The sequence below is a fragment of the Vitis vinifera genome, chromosome 19, assembly GCF_030704535.1.
Source record: "Vitis vinifera cultivar Pinot Noir 40024 chromosome 19, ASM3070453v1".
NCBI lineage: Eukaryota > Viridiplantae > Streptophyta > Magnoliopsida > Vitales > Vitaceae > Vitis > Vitis vinifera.
In genome coordinates, this window is record NC_081823.1 from 21816197 (window position 1) to 21838962 (window position 22766).

The following is a 22766-nucleotide window of genomic DNA, read 5'->3' on the forward strand; positions in this document are numbered from 1 at the left end:
GTTTTGGATTTAATTTCATGGTTGGTTTGATTAGTTGAAGACTAAAAATCCCATACATTTTGTAAGTCGACTCAAAGGTTTTATAAAGTAATGAGATAAGCTATTAGCGCAGCTTCATAATTAATTATAAAAATGCTTAAAAAGTTTTGAAAATAGAAAAATCGATATTTTTTTAATTTTATTACTATGATGTAAAATTAAAAACAAAAATAGATCACCAAACGTAGTTCCTCGAAAAATTGAGAAGTCCTTATTTTAGTAAAACAAAAATAAAAGAAAACACGTACACACATATTAATAATAATAATAAATTCCACTACCTCTCAACACCTGCAAGTATTGAGATGACCATAAGCTATATGTAACATCAGAATAGAAATTTAGGAAGTGCTTCATACATATGGATACCAAATGAACCAAATTGATCAACGATGTTACGGAGGCCCTGGGCTGCAATAGTGTGCAGGTCTCACTTGGGCCGTCGATGTTGGGAGGAAGCATCCTGGACTAGGACTTGAAGGATTTGGATACACTTGCGAACTTGGCGAAGGTAGCTGTTTCGGTGGTTTGTCCAAAAAATAAATATCATAAAATTAATATGCTTAATATTGTTAGGCTTTTATTGAAAGGGGAATCGTGTTACCATGCACCAACCCCAAAAAATTTGACTTTTTAAACCTTTATTTTTAATTTTTTAATTTAAGTGTCAAATAGAAAAAAAGATCCCCTTTTATACACCCAATGAGTAATTTTCCAAAATTATCCTATCTATTTTTTTTTTTTTTCTTTTTATTTCTCCCAAACCGTCCGCCTCTCCCTCCCTCCCCACTTAAACTGGCCGGCACTTCGCCGGCGTCATTATCGGCCGCCACTCACACCTCTCTCCGGTCTCCAATCTCCCTCTCTCTCCCTTTCTCGTCCCTCTTTCTCTCTCTTTCCTTCCCTTTTCACATCACCACCGCCACCACTACCAGCGACCCACTGCTTGCCTCTCATCGACGGCAAAACCGGGCTGCACTTTGTCGGCGTCATAAGCGGCCGCAGCTCACAGCTCTCACCGGCCGGCAACCTCATCCTCTCTTCTTTTCCTTTCCCTATTTCTTTCTCTTTCCTTCGCTTTTCACATCACCATCGCCACTGCCAACGACCCACGGCTGCTGCCACGTCTCACCCGTGGCGACTAGTGCCGCCCAGTCGCTGCTCGTGAGAGGCCGCAGCAGCAGCAGTGGGTCGTTGGCAGTGGTAGCGGTGGTGATGTGGAAAGGGAACGAAAGTGAAAGAAATAGGGAGGGGAAAGGGAGAGAGAAAGAGAGGGAGGTTGCCGGCCGAAGGGGATTGTGAGCAGCAGCCGGCCATGCACTGGTGATGGCGCTGACAGTAGTGGCAGTGGTGATGTCGAAAAAGGGAAGGAAAAAAGAGAGGAAGAGAGAGAAATAGAGAGATGCGAGAGAGAGGGAAAATCTCTGTCGGAGAGAGCTGTGCGGCCGTCAATGATGACGCCGACAAGGTGACACTGACAGCAGATTATGGTGTAGTGGGAGAGGCGGGTGGGTAATTTTGGAAAAAAACTTAGAATTACTGTTTGAGTGTATGAAAGGATAATTTGTATTTTCATTTTGCACTTAAATTGAAAAGTCAAAAATAAAAATTAAAAAATTGAGATCTTTGGGGATTGGTGTATGGTAACATGATTCCTCCCTTATTGAATAGCATAAACAAACTTACAGGAGAGGAATCGCCTACGAATGCTCTTTTGCAGTTACATACCACCAACATCTCAGGCAGAATGAATAATACGACGCAAATGATGAGGAATGCCTTGCCAACAGCCATCTCTTGTGCTTTCTTAATCACCTACTTATGCTAATACGAAAACGAGAATACCACCCCAGCCCATATTTATAGCAACGTTCGAGCCTACCTCTTCAAACTAACCCCACTACTTGAATTGGAAGCCATGAAGCAATTTCCAGTTTTCAAACTAGAATATTTGACAACAATTAATTCACTATTGAGACCTTCCTCGTAATTAATATTTGGTTGGTTTGGTGATAAAATATTATTAAGAATAATTTTAAATAATCTTCGTACTATTTATTTTACTAGTTTTTTAAAAAATTATGTGATTTCATGTGTCATTTACATTTATATTTTTCATAACTATTTTTTTGCTTTATTGAACACATCTTTTAACCTTTTTTTTAATATATATATTTATTGAAAATTATTAATTTTTTGATAAAATTTAAAATTAAGGAGAATTTTAGTACTTAATGATAATTGTAGAATATTGTAACTATCAAAAGTTAACTCTACACCTAGACAAGTAAATAGTATGAATATAATCTTATCAAAGGTATTCATTATCTAATCACATCAATAGTATTCATTCAAATTTGGTGTGCCGCATGATTTTCTCTTATTGATCAATTTTCCATGAGAAAAAAAGTTATGTTACTTTGACTTTTGATGTTTTTTGAACCCATTTCTAGGAGTCTTTTAAGGTCCTTTCATTTGATAAGAGCAATCAAATTAAAAAAAGAGGTCACCCAACTTCTTAAAATATGCAAAAGGATAAGCTTGATCCATAATCAATGGAGTTAACGTAATATCAATTTTAAATAAAATAGTTAATCAATTTTCTAAAAATAATGCTTATAAAACGGCTAGTTCATAAAAAGAATGCAAATAAAAGTATTTCACAAAAATTGATTTTGATGATTTAACCAAATTCCTTTTTCTTAAAATAAATTTTGTATAAATACATAAAAAAAAAAAAAATTGTTTTCCGTGCCAAGGTGCAGCCAAAACCCCATCTTGTGACAAATGTGTGTGTAGATAATTCTTTTTTTTTGAGTCCTTAATTATTATTATAAGAACATGAAAATAGAATAAAAATAATTCAAATTTTTTTTGTTTTTTTTCTTTTTTTAAGAAATGTATGACTACAATTCTCCTTGATAAATTCTCTTCAAATTTATTGGTTAAAAAAAAATGCATGGGTAGACATATAATAAGATGAATCTTTTAAAAAGGATATAATTTGTTATATGGTCTTGATTTCATTTTAGAGGAGAATAATGTCTTTTGAAATTTTGAATAAAGGTAAAAGGGAACACCCTTCTAAATACCGAAATAATTGTACTTATTTTGCACTAGTTATTTTTTCAATGACTAACTTTGTTAGTAGAGTTCAAATTAAGGCTTGTGGAATTTCTTGAGTAGACTCTTAGGATTCCTTTGCTGTTTTCAAATGTTCCTGAATTGAAAGAGGAGGCCCTATTTATGAGAATAATCATAATTCAATTTGGTCTTGAAATATTTGATTTACAAGGAATTTAATTCTTGTATTCTGTCCATAAGAAAATCTATCACTTTTATTTTTCTTTGACTTTAATTTGATTTGATTTAATTTTTTATTTTTTATTTTGTAAAATGTAATTTTGTATTCACAAAATTTTTTTGACACGTCACTTGTATAAATTATAAGACTTCATGAGTTGGTTAGTATTATATAATGCAAAATTGCATTAAAATTTTAATATTTATTATTAATAAAGATAAGTTTGGAAGAAACATTTACTAACTTCTAGTCTAAGAATTATTTAAATGATTTACTATATTCTGATCACTTAATTTTTTATGAGAATTGGATGAAAATACTTTAACTTTCTAATGAATGCTTTCTAGTAAGTTTTATGTACATATTAAATTTTTTTTTTTTGACAAATAAAATGTTATATAGAAGTGTTATTTTTGTTATAAATTAAATTGAAGCATCAATTCATATTCATAGTTACTTGAAGACTTTTTATTTATTTATTTATTTATTCCTCATTTTTCAAGCAATTTTAAATATAAAAAAATTATAAAAATGAACATTACTCATATGAGGGCTTATTAATTTGATTTTGAAGTTGAATTATCAATTTTCCCCCCAATGCTATTTTAATTAATAGTGGTGTGATCATTGGAACTTGGTGTTCTTATTCTATCATTGCTTAGGTTGGCTTAATGAAGTATAAATAACTATTTGGAACTTGGCATTAAATTATTCATTATTTTAATTTTTGTTTTTTTGTGATGATATAATTTTTTTTAAGAAGTATTAATTTTGTTAAAAACTTAATAGATTTTGGAATTTCAATATATGATACAAAAATCGTAACTTAGTAAAAGAGATTCAAATAATAGGGTGATATTTGATAAAAGTGAAAATTAAGGGAAATTTTAGTATTTAATTATAGGTGTAGAATATTATAACTATCAAAAGTTATTAACTCTACATCTAGACAAGTAAATAGTATGAATATAATCTTTTCAAAGGTATTCATTATCTAATCACATCAATAGTATTCATTCAAATTTGATGTGCAATTTTCCATGAGAAAAAAAGTTATGAATATTAATGTTACTTTGACTTTTGTTGTTTCTTTGGATTCATTTGTTGAAGTCTCTTAAGGCCCACACGCTAAGGAAAAAGTAATTAGATTAAAGGAGGACAATTTCTTAGAATATGTAAAAGGATAAGCTTGACCTATAGTCAATGGAGTTAACCTAATATTAATTTAATCTTAGGACTTTTATGCTGAACTTGTCCACCACTCGACCCAGATCATGTGATATCTCAAACGGGTCCTCTATGCAAATCAAATGCCGGTCGTTCCCTTTTCTCCTTGTCCAGTCCTTCTCTCGCTTGCTGTGCAAATAAACATGGCAATGACCAGTTGCTCAACCATAAAGAGAGGTCTCAGTTAAAGGTTTTGTTTCAATTAAATTTGGATGTTATGCTGGTGAGCCGGTCAAAGCTGATTCATATCATGTGTGTGGACTCTCCATCCTCCAATGAAAATCTTATTTCAAGCAAGATAAAGTTTGATGCCAAAATGGAAATCTAGAGCCTTGGCCAAGAGTGTAATATATCCTATTCAGATACAAGTATCCAATGTCACATAATTTAAGGAGCTTACTAACCCCGCTTGCTTCTGAAAAACACAGAATGCATAAACAAGGGAATGACGGATAGTGATGTATCCTTCCAAACAACAGAACACTTCTTTGCCCTAATAAACTGCAACATGCAATTTGGTACTGGCACTAAATTCCCACCAAATTAGGGCAATTCTTAGTTCATGACAAAACCTAAAAGTTCTTTTCTAAACTCCTGTGTGTCAAATTGTGATTGAGAAGCTACCAGAAAAAGAGTCAACAACAAAAAAATTATTTTTGATACTCAAATTTATGATAGAATTACCTACAACAAATCTCTTGAGTGCTCAAGTGGTCCACCAGTGCTTTTAGGGACTGTACCTTAGGTACTACCTTAGTGGCCTTAGGTACTACCTTAGTGGCCTTCAGGTACTACCTTAGTGGCTTTAGGTACTACCTTAAGGGCCCTTAGGTACTACCTTAGCTAAACCTCAACTCAACCTCTCCCAAGCCTTCGGCCTTCCTCTCTGACCCTTAGACCATGCCATTGTGTGGTTCTCTTAAGTGCTCAAGTGGTCCACCAATGCTTTTTAGGGACTGTACCTTAGGTACTACCTTAAGAGCCCTTAGGTACTACCTTAGTGGCTTTCAGCTGCTACCTTAAGGGACCCTAGGTACTACCTTAGCTAAACCTCAACTCAACCTCTCTCAAGCCTCGGGCCTTCCTCTCTTACCCTTCCACCATCCCATTATGTGTTTCTCTTGAGTGCTCAAGTGATCTACAAGTGCTTTTTAGGGACTGTACCTTAGGTACTACCTCAGTGGCTTTCAGGTACTACCTTAGTGGCCTTCAGGTACTACCTTAACTAAACCTCAACTCAACCTCTCCTAAGCCTCCGGTCTTCCTTTCTGACCCTTAGACCATGCCATTGTGTGGTTCTCTTGAGTGCTCGAGTGGTCCACCAATGCTTTTTAGGGACTGTACCTTAGGTACTACCTTAGCTAAAGTTGGGGTCTACCTTAGATGGAAGAGAAGTGATGAAAGTTCAGCAGCTGCCAAACCAAAGTTTGAACTTCCAATTCATGCTCAACATTTCTTCCAAATTATTTCATATCCATATGTAATATCTTTCTTTGTTGGCTTCTTTATAGCATGTCTTATGCATATTGTAATATTTAGCTTAACATAGGTGCTACAAATGTGTTATGAATATCAATGTGTAGTACTATATTTGTCGTAGTGCGAACAAGGACCTCTGTGATTATTATTATCAGCTTTGTTAAACTGAAAATGCTAACTCAACCATTTTGCACATAACACATTGTGATATTGATGCTCATAATTTTCTTGGAACAACCAAACTAAGAGAAAAGTCCCTTTGGGGGATTTTCTCTTCTTTCCCCGTCCTTTGCTCGGAACTCGACAGAGCATTGAAGATAGATATACATGATCTTTAGAATGCAGCTCCAATTTTGTGATGAAAATGTTTCACACCTCAGTTCTATCTAGTATTTACAACACTTATTTAGTGATTGTTCTATGAAATATTTAAGTGTTAAGTAGCCTCTATATCTTTCATCTGGATATGTCAGAATGTTGTGAGATCATTATCACCTACAGTTAAAAAAATGCATCTTCTTTTACATTAGAATATCTTTTGATATGGGACTTTTTAATCATGTCATGTCATGAAATGCTTTGATAAACTGTCAACTTGTATCCTTGTATTCATACCATTGAACATTGGACCAGTAAATAACAAGTTTGTTTTCTCTCTCTCTTTTATTTCCTTTTCTTCATCAGAGAATTAGTAAGCGCACCGAAGAGCTGCAAAGTGGAGCACAAGACTTTGCATAATTGGCAAACGAGCTTGTCAAGGCAATGGAAGGGCGAAAATGGTATCAGATATGAAATCGGGTTGGCATATTCTGCATGGGCTTATGGTTCATGGTATAGTGTAATTTGTTCTGTTTTGGGGTCAAGAGGGGATTCCTTGGGTTACCTATAACACATGATTTACGTTTCTGTGGATAACGGATGATGAAATCCACTCCAGGATGCTGTACAGTTCAACCAGCTGCAGATCCTTGTAATTGGATGTGTTTTAGGTACATCATTTTACAGGAATGTCATGGCACTGGGACATTAGGGTGATATCCACATTTCGATTGTTTGCCCTGCCAAATTTTTGACATTATGAGGTATTTATGTACCTGATTTTTTGCCAATATGCAAGAGGTGCATGCTCAAAAGGGTTTTAAACTAAGGAGTTCCATGATCAAATTGTCTTACGTATTCAGATTATACTTGTGATGTGCAGTTGTGTCAGTTCCATTACTTAAGTAACCCTCATGTTATGCGGTTTTTGTGCCGTTCAGCATTAGTATAATCTTCACAAATGTGAGATGCAAATATAAATGAACATCCCAAAATTGATGTAAAAATACAACCAAATGGAGAACCCTCAACAAGACTGCCCCAGATCAGCACAACATTGCAATGGTCAACCACATAGACGTATAACAGCAGGGAAACAGGTGGTAAACCTTCCTCAACCATTCATGTGTATTGTATTTCTTCATCTCCTAAATGGTTGGTTTACGGAGCTGGACTGATCCATCGTTGCCTTTTTAAAATGTGCCTTCTTAGACGTAATTTCTTGAAAAGTATTAGGTTCACCAAGGCCACCTTTAGAGCTCCATACTTTCTTCCTCTTGGCCTGATCTTATTCTTCATCCCTGTGAGAGTTGAAAAGGTTATAAAAATACAGATGGAGGCTAGGACATACAAATTACCAACACCAACTTACAAATGGAACCCTTCCTCTAATACAAGCAATTCATAGTCTAGAATAAGAAACAATGTAATTGGATGTTTAACAGAAGCTCAGGCTGACACACTCAAAGATAAATGTTATGTTACCAAACAAATAACTGAAACATTCTTGTCTCAAGCATGTTATGTATTAGAAACTATGGACATCCATAGCTAACATCTCCAAAAGTAATAATGGTTGCTTTTAAAATTCGTGAACAGACAAGCATACTGGCTGAAAACAAAATTATTACAAGTTATTTCACCTGCACAAAAAAGCAAGTGTTGAAACCTGGTTTACACTTTTCCTTATTACAAACCAGCTTTAAAATTGTGCTGATATTGTGTTTTGCATCTTTATAAAGTAGATGATACTTGACAAAAAGTTAAGCTTGTCTGTGCTTGCTACTATTGACTCCAACATGGAGCTCCTTTTTTGTTTGCCTTAAGGAGAGAAAAATCCAGCCCATCCCTAAGCTTTAAGTCAAGCTAAAATTAACTAAATATGAGTACAACAGCTACTTACTTTGGGCATTTTAGTTCCCTATATCTCATCAAGGTGTTGTCCACCAAAATTGCAATTAAGGCCACTAGGTTAGAGCAATACTAATCCAGGAAGAATATAAAAGCACAGATAAACAGCTATAATCCACAGATCAGGCTACTCTTTCGTATTAAGTGAAAAGCAGATCATATTGGTACAAAAACATACACATGTCCCATATGGACAAGCACATGATACCTAATTCTGCATCAAACACCTGCTCGAACTTTCTCATTGATGTGTACAATAAAAACAAGATTCTGGCATAAAATAAACAATCTGGGTAAACTTGTGGCAATGCATCATATATACTCAAAAAAAAAAAAAGGAAACATGCAACATTGTAATCAATTTGATCCATTACCAATCCACCCACCAAGGAATCCAGACATGAAACTCAGACTATTTAATGACTAAAAACTATGCAATATTTTTGTTGGATAACCAATTTTCCTAAAAGCTCTTATGCTTGAATATGGGCTTAATAAGAACGTGGACTCAATAAATTGAAGAAATAAATATGGCCTCCTACTAAAGATGCTCAGATTCCATTTTGAACAACCAAGTTTTCTAGAAGTGCAAGTTGTTAAGATTTGGATTCATAATGTATATCATGGTCTCCAACAAATTTAACTAAAAATGCATCATACACTTTTCCTTGGCAACAAGAAAGAAGCATCTACAAATGCCCCACAAGTGTTGGACCAGCTAGTCATGTCAAGTGTAGACACAATAACAAGCATGGGGTATAAAAATGATATGCATCATAATCAAATTTTCTCTTTTGAACACCCGAAATGAGGCATCATGAAGAGCACGAGCAGCTGCACTGCCTGCCATACCGGCACCTTTGACGATAACAGATGGTGAGGTTGCTTGCTGCCTTTCAATATTTGCATAACAAAGAGCTACAAGACAGGAGATTGAATTCAGATTCTGGAAATCAGGCCATAGAGATGAACTACAAGTCTTCAACACTTTGATAAAAGAATATTTAAATGCACATCCTAATCACAAAATAATTTACATCTTAGGGTAACATTGGAATGTACTGAAGTCACTATCATATGCCTTCCAAGAATACATTTATCAAAATAAATCAACAAAACAATGAAGTAAAGCCCCCAATAAAGACAATTACATTTACTATAAGCGTGTAAAAGCACCTTTTATCAACTCATTTTTTATACAAGAGGGAAGAAAAATGGAAGGTACCTAGAGGAGACCCACAAAAAACAGTGAAAGATCCTAGCCATTGATATCCTTATGTAAGGAGAGGATGAATGATAGCAACAGATGCAGCTTAAATCACATCCTCATCCACTAGTTTAGAGCTAGAAAGTTGCGGGAGCTGTTACTCCCAATACTCGAACTACAGTTGGCATTCCCAGATTTTTTGGAAGAGCTCCTCTTAGGCTAGAAGGTGAAGGGTATAAATAAAAGACAGAGGAAGGTATTGAGCATGGCTCCCTCTTGCTCGTTTTGGTGCATGTGGCACCAGCAAAGTTGAAAGATCTTCAATGAGCAAGATCTTCCCAACCAAAAGTAGAAGGAGATCTCTATTAAATAAATTTTGGAATGATCTAAAGTCCAGTTGGGAAAGGAGAATTGTTCTTTATAGAATTATATTGATAACATAAATTGTGGATAGTCGTTCATGTTTTTGTTGTTTTTTGTCCCAGTGTTGCTATTTTTTTTCCCTCTTATATCGGTGCTTCTTGGATACCCATACATACATACAAGATTCATGCACACAGAAGATAGGTCCACTACAAAATAAAATCTCAACATGGTTCAAATTCTTGTCTCATTACACAATGAAGCTCAAATGCACTATTATTTATAACTGTATGGGGAAAAAGATTCATAATAACTTTCTTTTGATCCAAAAAGGTAAAGATTTATTTCACCTGCTTGTTTGCTAATATTAAAAGAGGAGCTCCTTGCAAATCCTCATGCCGGAGAATTTTTTCTGATAATCAAATTGAAGGTGTAAATGCATCATTGTAATTTCAATTTGAAACTCCACACTAATGGTAAAATTGATCAGTAATTAAAAGAGCACTATGTTCCACAAAATCAAAATAACCGCAAATAACTCACCCAGTGCTGATTTTGAATCTTCAAAACATGATGGGCAAGAAGCGTCAATTACATATACCACAGCATGTGCCTCTTCATAATATTTCTCCCAAATTGAATGAAGACCGGACTGACAAAAAATAACTAAATAAATAAATAAAATAAAAAATTCTTGCATCAATGAAAGAAATTCAAAAGGAACCCTTCTTATTTTATTTCATTTTATTCATTTTTTAGCTCAATGTTTTGAATCATAGACATTCAGACACCTAGAATCTTAGCAGATACAGGCTTGCTGAACCCTGGAATTCTTATTGCTCGCTACATTTCAACAGTTTCTAGTAAAAAGAACTTAAGCTGATCAAAAGAAAGAATTTTCCTTTGTAGAGAATGGAAGAAAGACAGCTGTACTACATACATTTTATCATGCAACTTTGAGACCATTTATAGAACAGCATACAGTTAAACCCAAGTTTCATCCCTTCTTTTCATGTGAGCTCATTTTCAGTTATACAACATAAGCAATAAGTTTACCATGAATAAAATAATTGTTTCCTGTTTTACTTATGGAATTTCAGGTTTTTACAGTTCCCAATATCTGCTCTTAAGACAAAAAATGAAAAATAAAAATAAAACACAATAAATAAATCCTAAGATAGTAACAAAGAAAGAAGGGGATTCACTCAGTTGCCTCAAGATTTTTGGGAAGTCTGCCTACCTGGTGGGATCAAGCAGATAAAGTCATAAAAGACTTTAGTATGAAGAGTTGAAAATATCACAGGTATTCATAATCCCACTCCTATTTGTTCTAGTGGCTATTAACAGTAAAATACCAAAGCACTATTATGTTGTACAAGAATGCAGTGCTGGAAAAATGGTATTATATTCTAACCATAGTTGTTAATTCATAAAATGTATCATATATCATTTTTCTGTATCGTGTATTGTAAGTTTTTTTATATAGTAAAAATAAAATAAAATAAAATACGTATATGTATGTATATCTACTGAAAGTATGAAGTATAAAATAACAAATATCCAATTTTATGAAAGATAGTAAGATCTAAAGAGTTGTTAAAGTTTTGACAAGTTTAAATTAACACAATATGACTTTATATATAGATTCATCACATTATCCACAACAATAAACTTCTTCGATAAAAGAAATAAAAAAAGCTAATATATTAAGTAAAATTTTTCATTTACTAATCACCATCATTTTCATTATCAATATTCAAACCATTCAAATGAAAATTCTTCGATATTCAATGTAAAAATAAACTTATTTGACTTCTAATATAACATTTGACTACAAGAATGTAGCTTTTCTTATAAGATTATATTGCCAATTTCTCCTTTGTATGACCCATTTTTAATTTTTTAGTATATTTTAAACAATTAATATAATAAATTCTTTCAATAAAAAAAAATTAATTTGACTTTTAAAAAAAATCATAGAAAATAATTAAAGATGTATGTATTGTTGTATCGTAATATCACGTATCATATCATGTATCGCATGTGTATCGTAGATATGCTTTAAAATAAGATACAAATTGTAATACGTATTGATTTCGATAAAAAATGTATCATATCATTGCATTGTATTGTGTATTGTAAGTTTTTTAACAACTATGATTCTAACAATAAAGATTACAAAAGTGAAAAACTAGTAAATGATATAACTCAGAAACTGTTATCATTGTAGATGATTGCATGAGACCCCGCTGTTATAGTCTAAGAAAATTGTGTTGGAACTTTTATGGAGTAACGGAAGAAACTCTGAGAATATCCACTTGAATGTCAGTTTTGGGATGTCTTACATACCTGACCTCCCAGGTCCCAGAACACAAGTTTTGTATTTGACAATTCAACACGATCAATATTGAGTCCCACAGTTGGAATAATTCGATCAGGAGGAAGGCCTTCCAAGTTCGAGTATAGGGCCTTCAACTTCTCAAGTAAAGTCTACAAATCATATATATTAGTAAGTATTAATAAAGTTTCCAGAGACAAGTGCAATGGTTTAAGGAACATGAACAAATAAAAGTATTAATAATATTAAAGCTGAATCAGAAATAGACAGGTAAAAGAAGGTTTTTTTGGAACTTATATGCTTCAAACTGGAATAATGTTCTTTTAAACTACAAACAGTAAAGAATACATACTGTTCCTTTCTTATCAAACCTAGAGGGCTTATACTACACATAAAATTTAAAATATTACAACAACAAAATAATGAAAAACTTAAAACCCAAAGCCACTAGCGATTGATCAAGGGCCAAAACAGCACTTACAAAGTAGAAAACTTGATTCTTACCAGGAGAGCATAAATTGAAAATCACCAATTATCCCAACATCCAACTCAATAAATTGAAACACTTCAAAATCAAAATGTCAAAAATATATCAAATTTCTTCTATAGAAACATAAAACGAACTGAATGCTTGAAGCAACATCAACCATCCATTAATTTGATTTTTAGTCAATCACCCATTTCTTTCTTTTTGAAAAATGAGGCCACACATTTAGGTAGAATCGCTCTCTGCTACAGCGCAGGCAATGCGTACATACATAAGAACTAAATCCTACCCACAAAATGTCTCCTCAAAAAACTATAATTAAAAAAAAAATTAAATAAACAAGGGAGACACCGGTTCAGAAAACTATAGTTTCAAAGCAATATATATACAAGAAATCAAAGAACAAAAGGCTCACGAACCTGAAAGCTACCTCTGAAATTCTTGAAAAAAGTAACAGATTACATACTACACCAAGACATTGATTAATCTAATGAAAAGAGTGGAACTCCACGAAACGATATTTACACAAATGAGGTTAGGGTTCCAAAAATTTAGGGTTCCGGGAGGGACAAAAGCAAATGGAGTTTTGGGTTTCCGTTGAGAGAGTTGGTGTCGGGGTGAAAAACGTGAGACCTTTTTATATTTTTATTTTTTGGGCTTTTAAGGTTTTTTGGGTATTCAGATGTGGAGGCTGAGTTGGACGAATGGCGAGGGCATTTTGGGAATGAAAGCACACCTCTGTGCGGAGTGCATGGAATTGCTAATATTTTCGGCATCAGCACAGATTTCTTGATTTTCCCAAAGTGGGGATTGAAAATCCTAATATTTTGGGATTAACAGCCCATAACCAAGTTTTCCCTTATAGTAACTAATGCTATCATGACTGGCTAGGGAGTTTCTGGTGGAATATGATGAGAGCCAACTGAAAGGAGTGTATGTCGCGCAACATTACTTCACATTTTGTTAATCAAATTACGCGCATCCACGAATTATAAATAAAGAAAAAATAAAATTTTTAACATGATTTAATGATAATCAATGTGATATTTACATTCACAGAATACACTATCATTCAATAATTTATTAATCAAAGTTAAAAAAACAATATATTGATGAAATTCTAAAAAAACTCTCAATTGCATCACAATTTCTAAAAAATTCCCTTTAAAATATAAAATGGTTAAATATATAAAGGAGACAAATTTGTGATTCATTGTATAAAAAAACCAATAGAAAGTTCAACCTCCAACATCTCAAATGAAGTGGAATTTTATAGTATTGGGTTTAAAATGTGGGTCTTTTTTTTTAAAAAAAAAACTCAACCGTGATGATAAACCACATTAGATGGTGAAATGGGCACTTGGGAGTTAAAAGGAGTCTGAGTGGAGCACTGCATGGTTCATAATTAAAGGATATCTATGACAAGAAAAATAATTAAATGCATGATTTGTTATAGATTGCTGTGATGTGGCACAAAGAGCCTAGCATGTAAGCCAACTCATGTCATCAACTAAGAGCTTCCTCCATGTTAGAGTTAGTAACATTTGCAAATGGAATTGAAAAGGTGAATCTCAATAATGGACTACACCTAGAGAGGGGTGAATAGGTGTTGTAGTACAAATTAAAAAATCTCCCAACAAAGATTACCTAACCTTAGACTATCTCAATGTCAATAACCTTCTCTTCCAACAACTTTTCAACAAAACATAACATCCACAAGCAAGAATGTATGCATCAACACTCTCCCAACAATTAAGAAATGCAAAACACATACAAATGCTTCAACACTCCTCGAGAATAAATCAAAATGTAAAGTGAGAGAAAGAGACAATGAACATTGGATTTTTAACGTGGAAAACCTCCGAAGAGATAAAAAACCACGGGCCTATCACCGATTGAAAAACTCCACTATGAAGAACAAAAACTGAGCACAAGGTTTTACCTAGCTGAAACCAACCAATCCTTCTCATAGTTTACATGAACACACCTCCTTAAGATCACCCAAAAGGACTATCTTAATCTTATAAAGATATCATGGTGCCTCTATTGAGAATACCTATTGCTACCAACTTTCATCAACAGTGGCGCAATCCATATGGAATATATGATTATCTTAGGATCTCATCCATAGATTAAAATCACTACTAACTTTGGCATAAACTTAGTATTATCTCAAGATTGAGAGACAATACAATGTAGTAGATTAGTGAATTCATAACTACTTAATAGTCTTACGTCATGACTCACTATAGGTTTTATCTGATGTGTAACTATATATATACTAGTGCACTCACTATGGGAAACTCATCCTAATGGCCAAGACCATCCAATATTACTCTAATTAGAAGGTGGTACACTACAACCTCTAATGGGTTGTCTAGATCCACAAATTGGTTGTGAATAAATCATCTATTTGTAAGGAACCCATAACTTGGATCTTTTGTAAGACATGTACAATGCAAGAAATGCTAGGTGAGAATGTTTATAAAGTATGCTTTTAAGGGCTCATCCTAACAATAGGGTTCTTTAGGTTCTTTTGGCAAGTTTGAAAGCACTAAACAAAAGGAAAAGTTCAAGAAATGGAGTAAGAAGAGCAAAGAGAAGGGAAAATGTTTCCTTTGTAAAAAGAAAGACCACTAGAAAGAGAAGTGCTTGAATTCTTGAAGAAAAAACAAGGTATGTATCATTCACTTTTAGTTGAATCCTATTTAATGGTGGATTCCACCAACTCTTGGTAGATTGATTTTAGGGCCACTAATCATATCATTCTTGAGTCTAAAAAGGACTTCATTCCAGTTTCTAATTTATGTAAATCAAATTATTCAATGTTTTTCAATAAATAAGTTATTATTAAAATGAATAATTCATTTATATTCTTAGGATCATTGGTTGATAATCTTTATCATTTATCTCCATTATCACTATTGCCAAGTAATGAAAATAATCATATCTCACTTTAAAGAAAAGAACCCAACACTAATCAAACATAACTTTGGCACTTACACCTAGGTTATATTAATTTAAACATGATCCAAAACCTGGTTAAGTTTGGAATATTACCCTCTTTGATTCAAGAGGATCTTCTAATCTATGAATCTTATATGAAAGGAAAAATGACCAAGAGACCCCTTATTATTGAAGGATAGAAAGCCAAGGAGTGTTTGAAGTTAGTGTATACTAACTTTTGTGGGACTTTTAATGTCCATTCATGAGAAGGGTATGACTATTTCATCATCAATACCAATAAATACTCTAGGTTTGGATATACTTACCAAATACATAGGAAATCAGATACCTTAGATTAATTCATTGAATTTAAGTTAGAATTAGAAAACAAATCAGGAAAACATTTAAAGGCACATACACCTTGAAGATTGTGGCTTACCTACCTAACCTAGTACCTTCCAAGTTGGTACCTTTAACTCCTACCAAGATGTGAGTTGGTCGTAAACCTAGTTTGTGACACATTCGTATTTAGGGGTGTCTAGCACATATGATGAAAAATAGGTAGACAAGTTAAAAAGGTTATAGGAATGACAGTTTGTAGGCTATCCAAAATGAACAAAAGGGTGTTATTTTTAAAGTCAGATTGACTAAAAGGTATTTGTTAGCATAAATGTTAGATTTCTAGAAGAAGACTATATGATAAGTAATAGGGTAAAGAATGATATAAATTGGAGAGCACTTGAAGGCATTCCCACATTAGCATAGAAAACTATAGGTCTAGAGATTTTTACACCTGTCATTCCTAGTAGTTCTACTACATGAGAGTCTTTTCATAGTAATAGGGTTGTTATACAATCATATAGGTTCATGTATTAGTGTTTTGAGGCTAGTATAGAGGAACATGGGATTGATCCCACAAATTAAAATAATGCAATGAGCTATAGAGGTAGAGTTAGAATCTATGTATTCTAACGAAGTCTAGGATTTTGTAGAAGCACTTGAAATGATAAAACACAGGGTGAAAATGGGTCTATAAGAGGAAGAGAGGAGTAGATGAAAAGGTTGATACACATAAGGCTAGGCTTATAGTGAAGGGTTATAATTAGAAACTTGGTTTTGATTATGAAGAGACCTTCTCATCAGTGGCCATGCTCAAATCCATCAGAATACTCCTATGCATTGCAACATATCTCAATTATGAGATTTGAAAAATGGATGTTAAGAAAAAGATCTTGAACGACTATCTTGATGAGAGCATCTATATAATGCAACTAGACAATTTCATAGCAAAGGGCCAAGAGCACCTTGTGTGCAAGTTGCATAAATTCATTTATAGATTAAAGTAAGCATCTGACTCATGGAACAATCGTTTTGACTAGGTAATCAACACTCTTGATTTTGATCAAATAAGGGTGAACCTTATTGTAGACCCTCCATTTTTTTTTAGTAGCACATGTTATTCTATGTATTTTCCTTCTTTTCTCATTGCATTATAGTCACCCAATGGTGGTCCATTATCACTCATTTAGTTTAGTATTTTTTGAACCACCTTGAGAGATTTATTGTTGAGTGATTTTTATAAATCCCAAATGTGATCTTAGTTGCATGCTTGGTCTAACTCACTTAGATGTTGCATTTTAGGTTTAGTTCACTTAGTTATGTGCTTAGTCTAGCTCACTTAGTTGTCTTTTAAGTTTATTTCACTGATTTGCACCTTAGTCTAGCTTGCTTAGTTACATTTCAAGTTTAGTTTACTTAGTTGCATTTTGGGCTTAGTTCATTTAGTTGCCTTCTTTGTCTAGCTCATAGTTGAATTCTTATTTTAGCTCACTTAGTTGCATTTTAGGTTTAGTCACTTAGTTGCATGCTTAGTCTAGCTCACTTAGTTGTATTTTAAGTTTAGTTTGCATAGTTGCATTTTAAGTTTAGTTTACTTAGTTGCATGTTCAATATATTGGAGATTGAATAGGTTGCTTTTGGGTGCATGGCTATGGGAGAAAAATAAGGAAATAATGAAATTTTGTATGGACTCCTAAGAAGGATACAAATGGCTATAAGGAGGAAAATTTGGAAACTTTGCGATTTGATGGATTCTCTTGAGGTATGCATGGTTAGGATGTAGGAGAGGATAAGGAAGACATTTTGATTTTAGGAAGGAGTCTATTTGATATACACCGGTATAAGGTGGTTCTTAAGGAAGGAAGAAGATTTTGAGAAGTTTGAGTTAGTAAAGGATTCCCTTGGAGACACGGATTTGATTTTTGAAGATTGAGATAGAGAAGAAGATTCAAGCTATATTTGACTTTGCCATTGAGATGATTTTTTTTTTTAAGGACATTCATGCCACTTGGAGTTTTAGATAGGTAGGATTCTTCTTAGAAAGAGAAAGAGAGTTTTTGAGGAAAAAAATGACCCTCTTTGGGATGTTATTTGAGATGGAGATTGAGAGGATTAGTTTTTGGGGATCTAGGGATTGAGATTGGAGATTGTGAAAGAGCATTGAGATAAGGAGATTCAAAAGGACTCCGTTTGGTTCAAGCTACATTGAGATTGGAGATAGACATTCATGTAATAGGGAGAAGATAATAAGGAATGGTGTAGTTGCCACTAATGGAGAAGAGAAGTTGAAGATGCCATGGAGACTTTGGAGAAGGGTTTGACCACGCCATTGGAGAAGGAAAACACGATTGTCACTAATTTAGATATGAGAAAAAATAAGATCTTGAAAAAAAAATGGTTTTAGGAAGAAAAAGTGAGATCTTAAGAAGAAAATGTGACATCTTGAGAAGAAAAAGTGACATCTTGAAAAGAAAAGATGGCATCTTAAGAGGAAAAGGTGAAGTCTTGAAAGGCTAGAGATGTGACATAGCAAGAAAAAAAAGGAAGCTTCATTTTTTTGGAGGAGAGGTATTATTCTCTTTAATTTTTCTGCATATCTTAATTATGATCATTTGTCCATCTTTCTCTTTTACTTCCATCTTGCTTGAATATGGAATCTCTTTAGTTGGTGTGGATGCGTAGGCCACATGGATTGTTGGTATTCATTGATTGGATGATTGTTGAAGATGAATGGTTGTTTATGCTTAAGATCTATTTTACTCATGTTTTTATTGGTTTTCTTTCACTTAGTTTAAGCCTCTTTGATATCACATGACATGAGGCCTTGCATCACTTGGTATCTTTACTTTGGTTCCATTTATTTGATTGTTTCTTTGAGATGTTTGAGTTTAGGTTTAGTTATTACCTCTCACACATTCACCCACACACCTATCCTTACTTTAAGTTTTGTTATCTTGTTTTCATCTTGGGGTCTTATGTGAATTGATTATTTTAAAATATGTTTTTAAGAGGATTTCTATAAAAATTTGGTTTTTCCATTTTCCAAGTTCATCTTAGATCTTTAGATTATAAAAATTATTTTTTGAAAAACATTCAACCATGTTTCAATTGGTATGCACTTTTCTTATTGATTTTCATTGTTTTTTGGTTTTCTTACATGAATAAAATCCATGGCTCCCAATAATGGAATAACTCTCGGTCCTTATAAGCTTCGTCATGATTATGGAAGATTAAGAAACCTGTATTTTATTCATTGACTTTAATATGGACCATGGTAGAGTCCAACATACTTTCAACTTTTCCAAATAAAAGCCTACTGCCATTTTAGTTGTCTCACTAACCTTTATGATGAAAAATTGGAATCAAGGCACTTAGGGTTCTTCCAATAATATTTTGATATTTGCATGATGTTTCTAACTTCCTACCTTGTCAAGCAGATTTAATTTGGGCTTCAAATCATTTCTCAATTAAGAGATTTAAATAAGTTTTTACATAGGTTCCATTTTAACCTTATTTTGGACACCTGAATTGATTATGAAAAATTAAATTATTTCTCAATTTCCTTAATTTTTTTTATATTTTTTCCTTAATATAATTTTCTTAAATTTAATTTTAGGACTTTTTTTCATTGAAAATCAATTTTCGAAGTGGGAGAAGAAAAAAATATTTTTCTTACCCTTACTGCGAAACCTATTCTAAGTCAAGAATTGTTTGGCTTAATTTATTTGTGAGATTTAATCATTTTTTAAATTTTCATTGTAAAATATACATATTGAATGTATTGTAAAAAATTTAACTTGATTTTATCATACTTCTAGGTTAGTCAAATAAATTCATTTTTATATGTTATTGAAATTTGCTCTATTTCTTGTGATTTTGATTTTGAAATAATCTGGTATTGATTGGAATCTAATGAAATAATTTGGCCTTTTGGATTGTAATCTAGGTATGTAGGAGATGTTTTGAAATATTTTTCATGATAAAATTCATTTTCTAAATATTTTTTTAGGATTTATTTTTAAGTCCTTCTATTTTGGATATACGTTGATTATTTTGTATAGTGTTCATAGTATGAATTCATTTGGTATTGATTGACACCTAATTAAATAATTTGGGATTTTGAATTGTGATATGGAAATATTGAAGATGTTGTCAATTTTATTTTATTTATTTTTTTGATGAAATAACACCTCTAGATATTTTTTTAGGATTTACTTTTTGAATGCTCTCTGTGTTATAGCTGAAAGTCTTGTTTGTTGTTAATATTTTAGCTTCTTTAGACATGCTTTTAGGTTGCCTTGACTTTTGTGATACATTGCAGATAACTTATACATATTAAATAAGTTATTTTATCTTATATTAGATGAATATATGTTGAAATCTTTAATCTAACTATTGTGTATTATTTCAACTTATTTCATTTTTTTAGTCTTTGACTTGGATTTGATTGTATGTAAAATGAGACCTCACCTATGATATCACATTCATTATTTCATCCATTAAGCTAATCCCTTTGGTCTTATGAAAACGCTTGCTATGTTATATTTGTGTATTACAGGACATTTGCTATGTTATACTTGTGTATTACAGGACATTTGCTATGTTATACTTGTGTATTACAGGACATTTGCTATGTTATACTTGTTTAACTAACCTTATTATTCTATGGAATCACTTTAGATTGCAGTTCAGGTACATTCCTTCCTTTTTCTTATATGTTTGATTATACTTGATATGCATATCTTAAGTGAGTAGCATTTTGCTAGGCTTTTTGTTATTATCATTTTTACTTTATTCTTGCTCTTCGATATCCATGATTTACAAATCAATTGTTATAATTACCTCAACTTTATTAGTTGAGATCTTTATTGAGGGTTTAGAGGGGTGCTACCTTCCTAATAGGTAATTTGACCCCCAATCTTAGACTCGGTTATCAAAGGCCTACTTTTCCAAATAAAGAGTCATTTTTAGGGTTTTGTTTCTTATTTTATTTTTCATTTAACAAATAAATAAAAATAGGTGGCGACTCCAATTTTTATAAAAATCAGTCTTTTACTAAAAATGAGTCTCACCATCAAGTGGGAATGCACATGAAAAAAATGCAAGTCCACACTTACCACAAGAATAAGAAAATTATGTTGTCTTAAGCCATCGACATTGACAATCTTATTGTTAAGTGTGTGATGCAGGACTCCAAGAAGGGTCTACTACCCTTTAGATATGGAGTACCTATTTCTCAAGATCAATATCTTAAGACATATGAGAAAAATCATATGAAGGCAATACCCTATGCCTCAATTGTGGGTAGCCTTATGTATAAGATGTTATACATTAGATAAGATATTTGCTTTTGTTATAAGGATGGTGAGTAGATATCAGTCTAATCTAGGACCAGAGCATTGGATGGTGGTCAAGCATATGCTTAAGTATCTTTTGAAGAATGAGAAATTATATGCTAGTGTATAATCGTAAGTTTACCTCTAGGTTAGTGTTCGCTTTAGATTATGAGGTTGTCAATTGGAGAAGTGTGAAGCAGTCCTATATTTTTTACTCCACTATGGAAGCCAAGTATGTTGTTGCTTCTACAATAATAAAAGGAATCTATTTAATTGGCTCAGAATGTTTCTCATAGGACTTGGGGTAGTGCCCTAAGTTGTACCATCTTTGATACTATTTTATGATAACATTGGAGTGATACCACAATCTAAAGAACCAAGAAACCACTAGAATGGTAAACACATAGAGAAGGAGTATTACTTGATACATGAGATAATAATGAGAGGAGATGTGGTTGTGGAGAACATTGCTTTTATGGAAAACTTAGCAAATCCCTTCACCAAGACTTTGTCTACTACATTCTTTGATGGTCATAGGGATAGCATAAGTGTCAAATGTATTCCTATCATGATTTAAGGCTAGTGGGAGTTTGTTGGGATAGATTCTAAGAAAGCATGACATTATGTAATAGATTTAGATTCATTAATAAATTAATTTATTTATGATTTAGTTTCCCTTTTGTGGAATTTAACATACGCTATTTGTCAACTACGACATGACAATTGATCACACAATATGAGGATTTATAACTTGAGGATGGTAAAGGTAATCTTAAGAGGTTGATAGAAATCACCTAGTTAGATTATGGCTCCAAGTCGTGGGAAGACTCCATATAGTGGATAGTATGTCACAAACTTGAGTAGTTATGTCTTATTGTAATATACATAAGGTACTAGAGTGTAGTTGACTCTCTATAGGAGGATGTTGAGTCAACTTCAGAATTAGATTCTGAGGGAGTTAGTATTATCCTATGGGTTTTAATGGGCCTTGGTCGAGCTCATATTTGATAATGGTATGGTTTATAAGGGTTTGATTGGTTCTTAGTTCACTTATGTGAATAAAGGTGTTTTAGTAAATATGTAAGATTAGTGTTAGTGAATAATCTCCTTTAACTATACTAATTGATTAATTAGGACATTTTTTAAGCTAAATTAAGTGACCTAGCCTAAGGTGGCCTTAAGTCATTTAAGCCTACAAAAATCCCATAAATACCCCTTTTAGGGGTTAGGGTATCACTCTTGATAGTCTTGTTTTCTTACTAGTCAAAGAGAGAACCATAACCTCTACCCTCTTGAGATCTCTACTATCTCAATGTCTTGGATTGAAAGAGGAGCCATCAGGTAGAAGATTGCTACATGTGCGAGATCTTCTATAACTTTGTAGTTTTCTACACAAACAAGAATTGATATGGGAACATCCTAATCTAGGTAAGCACATCCAAACCAAGAGATCTAGTTCTTTAAAAAGTTTT

At 33.0% G+C, this 22766-nt stretch overlaps 1 protein-coding gene and 1 long non-coding RNA gene across 2 annotated transcripts; both read right to left on the minus strand.

Annotated features, from left to right (window-relative positions):
* Nucleotides 1–227: 227 nt before the first annotated feature.
* Nucleotides 228–1886, minus strand: LOC132253427 (uncharacterized). Its single transcript, XR_009465283.1, has 2 exons — nucleotides 1726–1886; nucleotides 228–554 (listed from the first exon to the last, which is right to left on the minus strand). It is a non-coding gene; the product is annotated as an uncharacterized LOC132253427 (long non-coding RNA).
* Nucleotides 1887–7142: 5256 nt separating this feature from the next.
* On the minus strand, nucleotides 7143–16799 carry LOC100854726 (uncharacterized). The gene is made up of 5 exons (XM_059735138.1): nucleotides 16752–16799; nucleotides 12198–12338; nucleotides 10392–10500; nucleotides 9131–9196; nucleotides 7143–7668 (listed from the first exon to the last, which is right to left on the minus strand). The coding sequence occupies exons 1-5, from the start codon at nucleotides 16797–16799 to the stop codon at nucleotides 7529–7531; spliced, it is 504 nt and encodes a 167-aa protein (XP_059591121.1). The 3' UTR covers nucleotides 7143–7528.
* Nucleotides 16800–22766: the final 5967 nt, after the last annotated feature.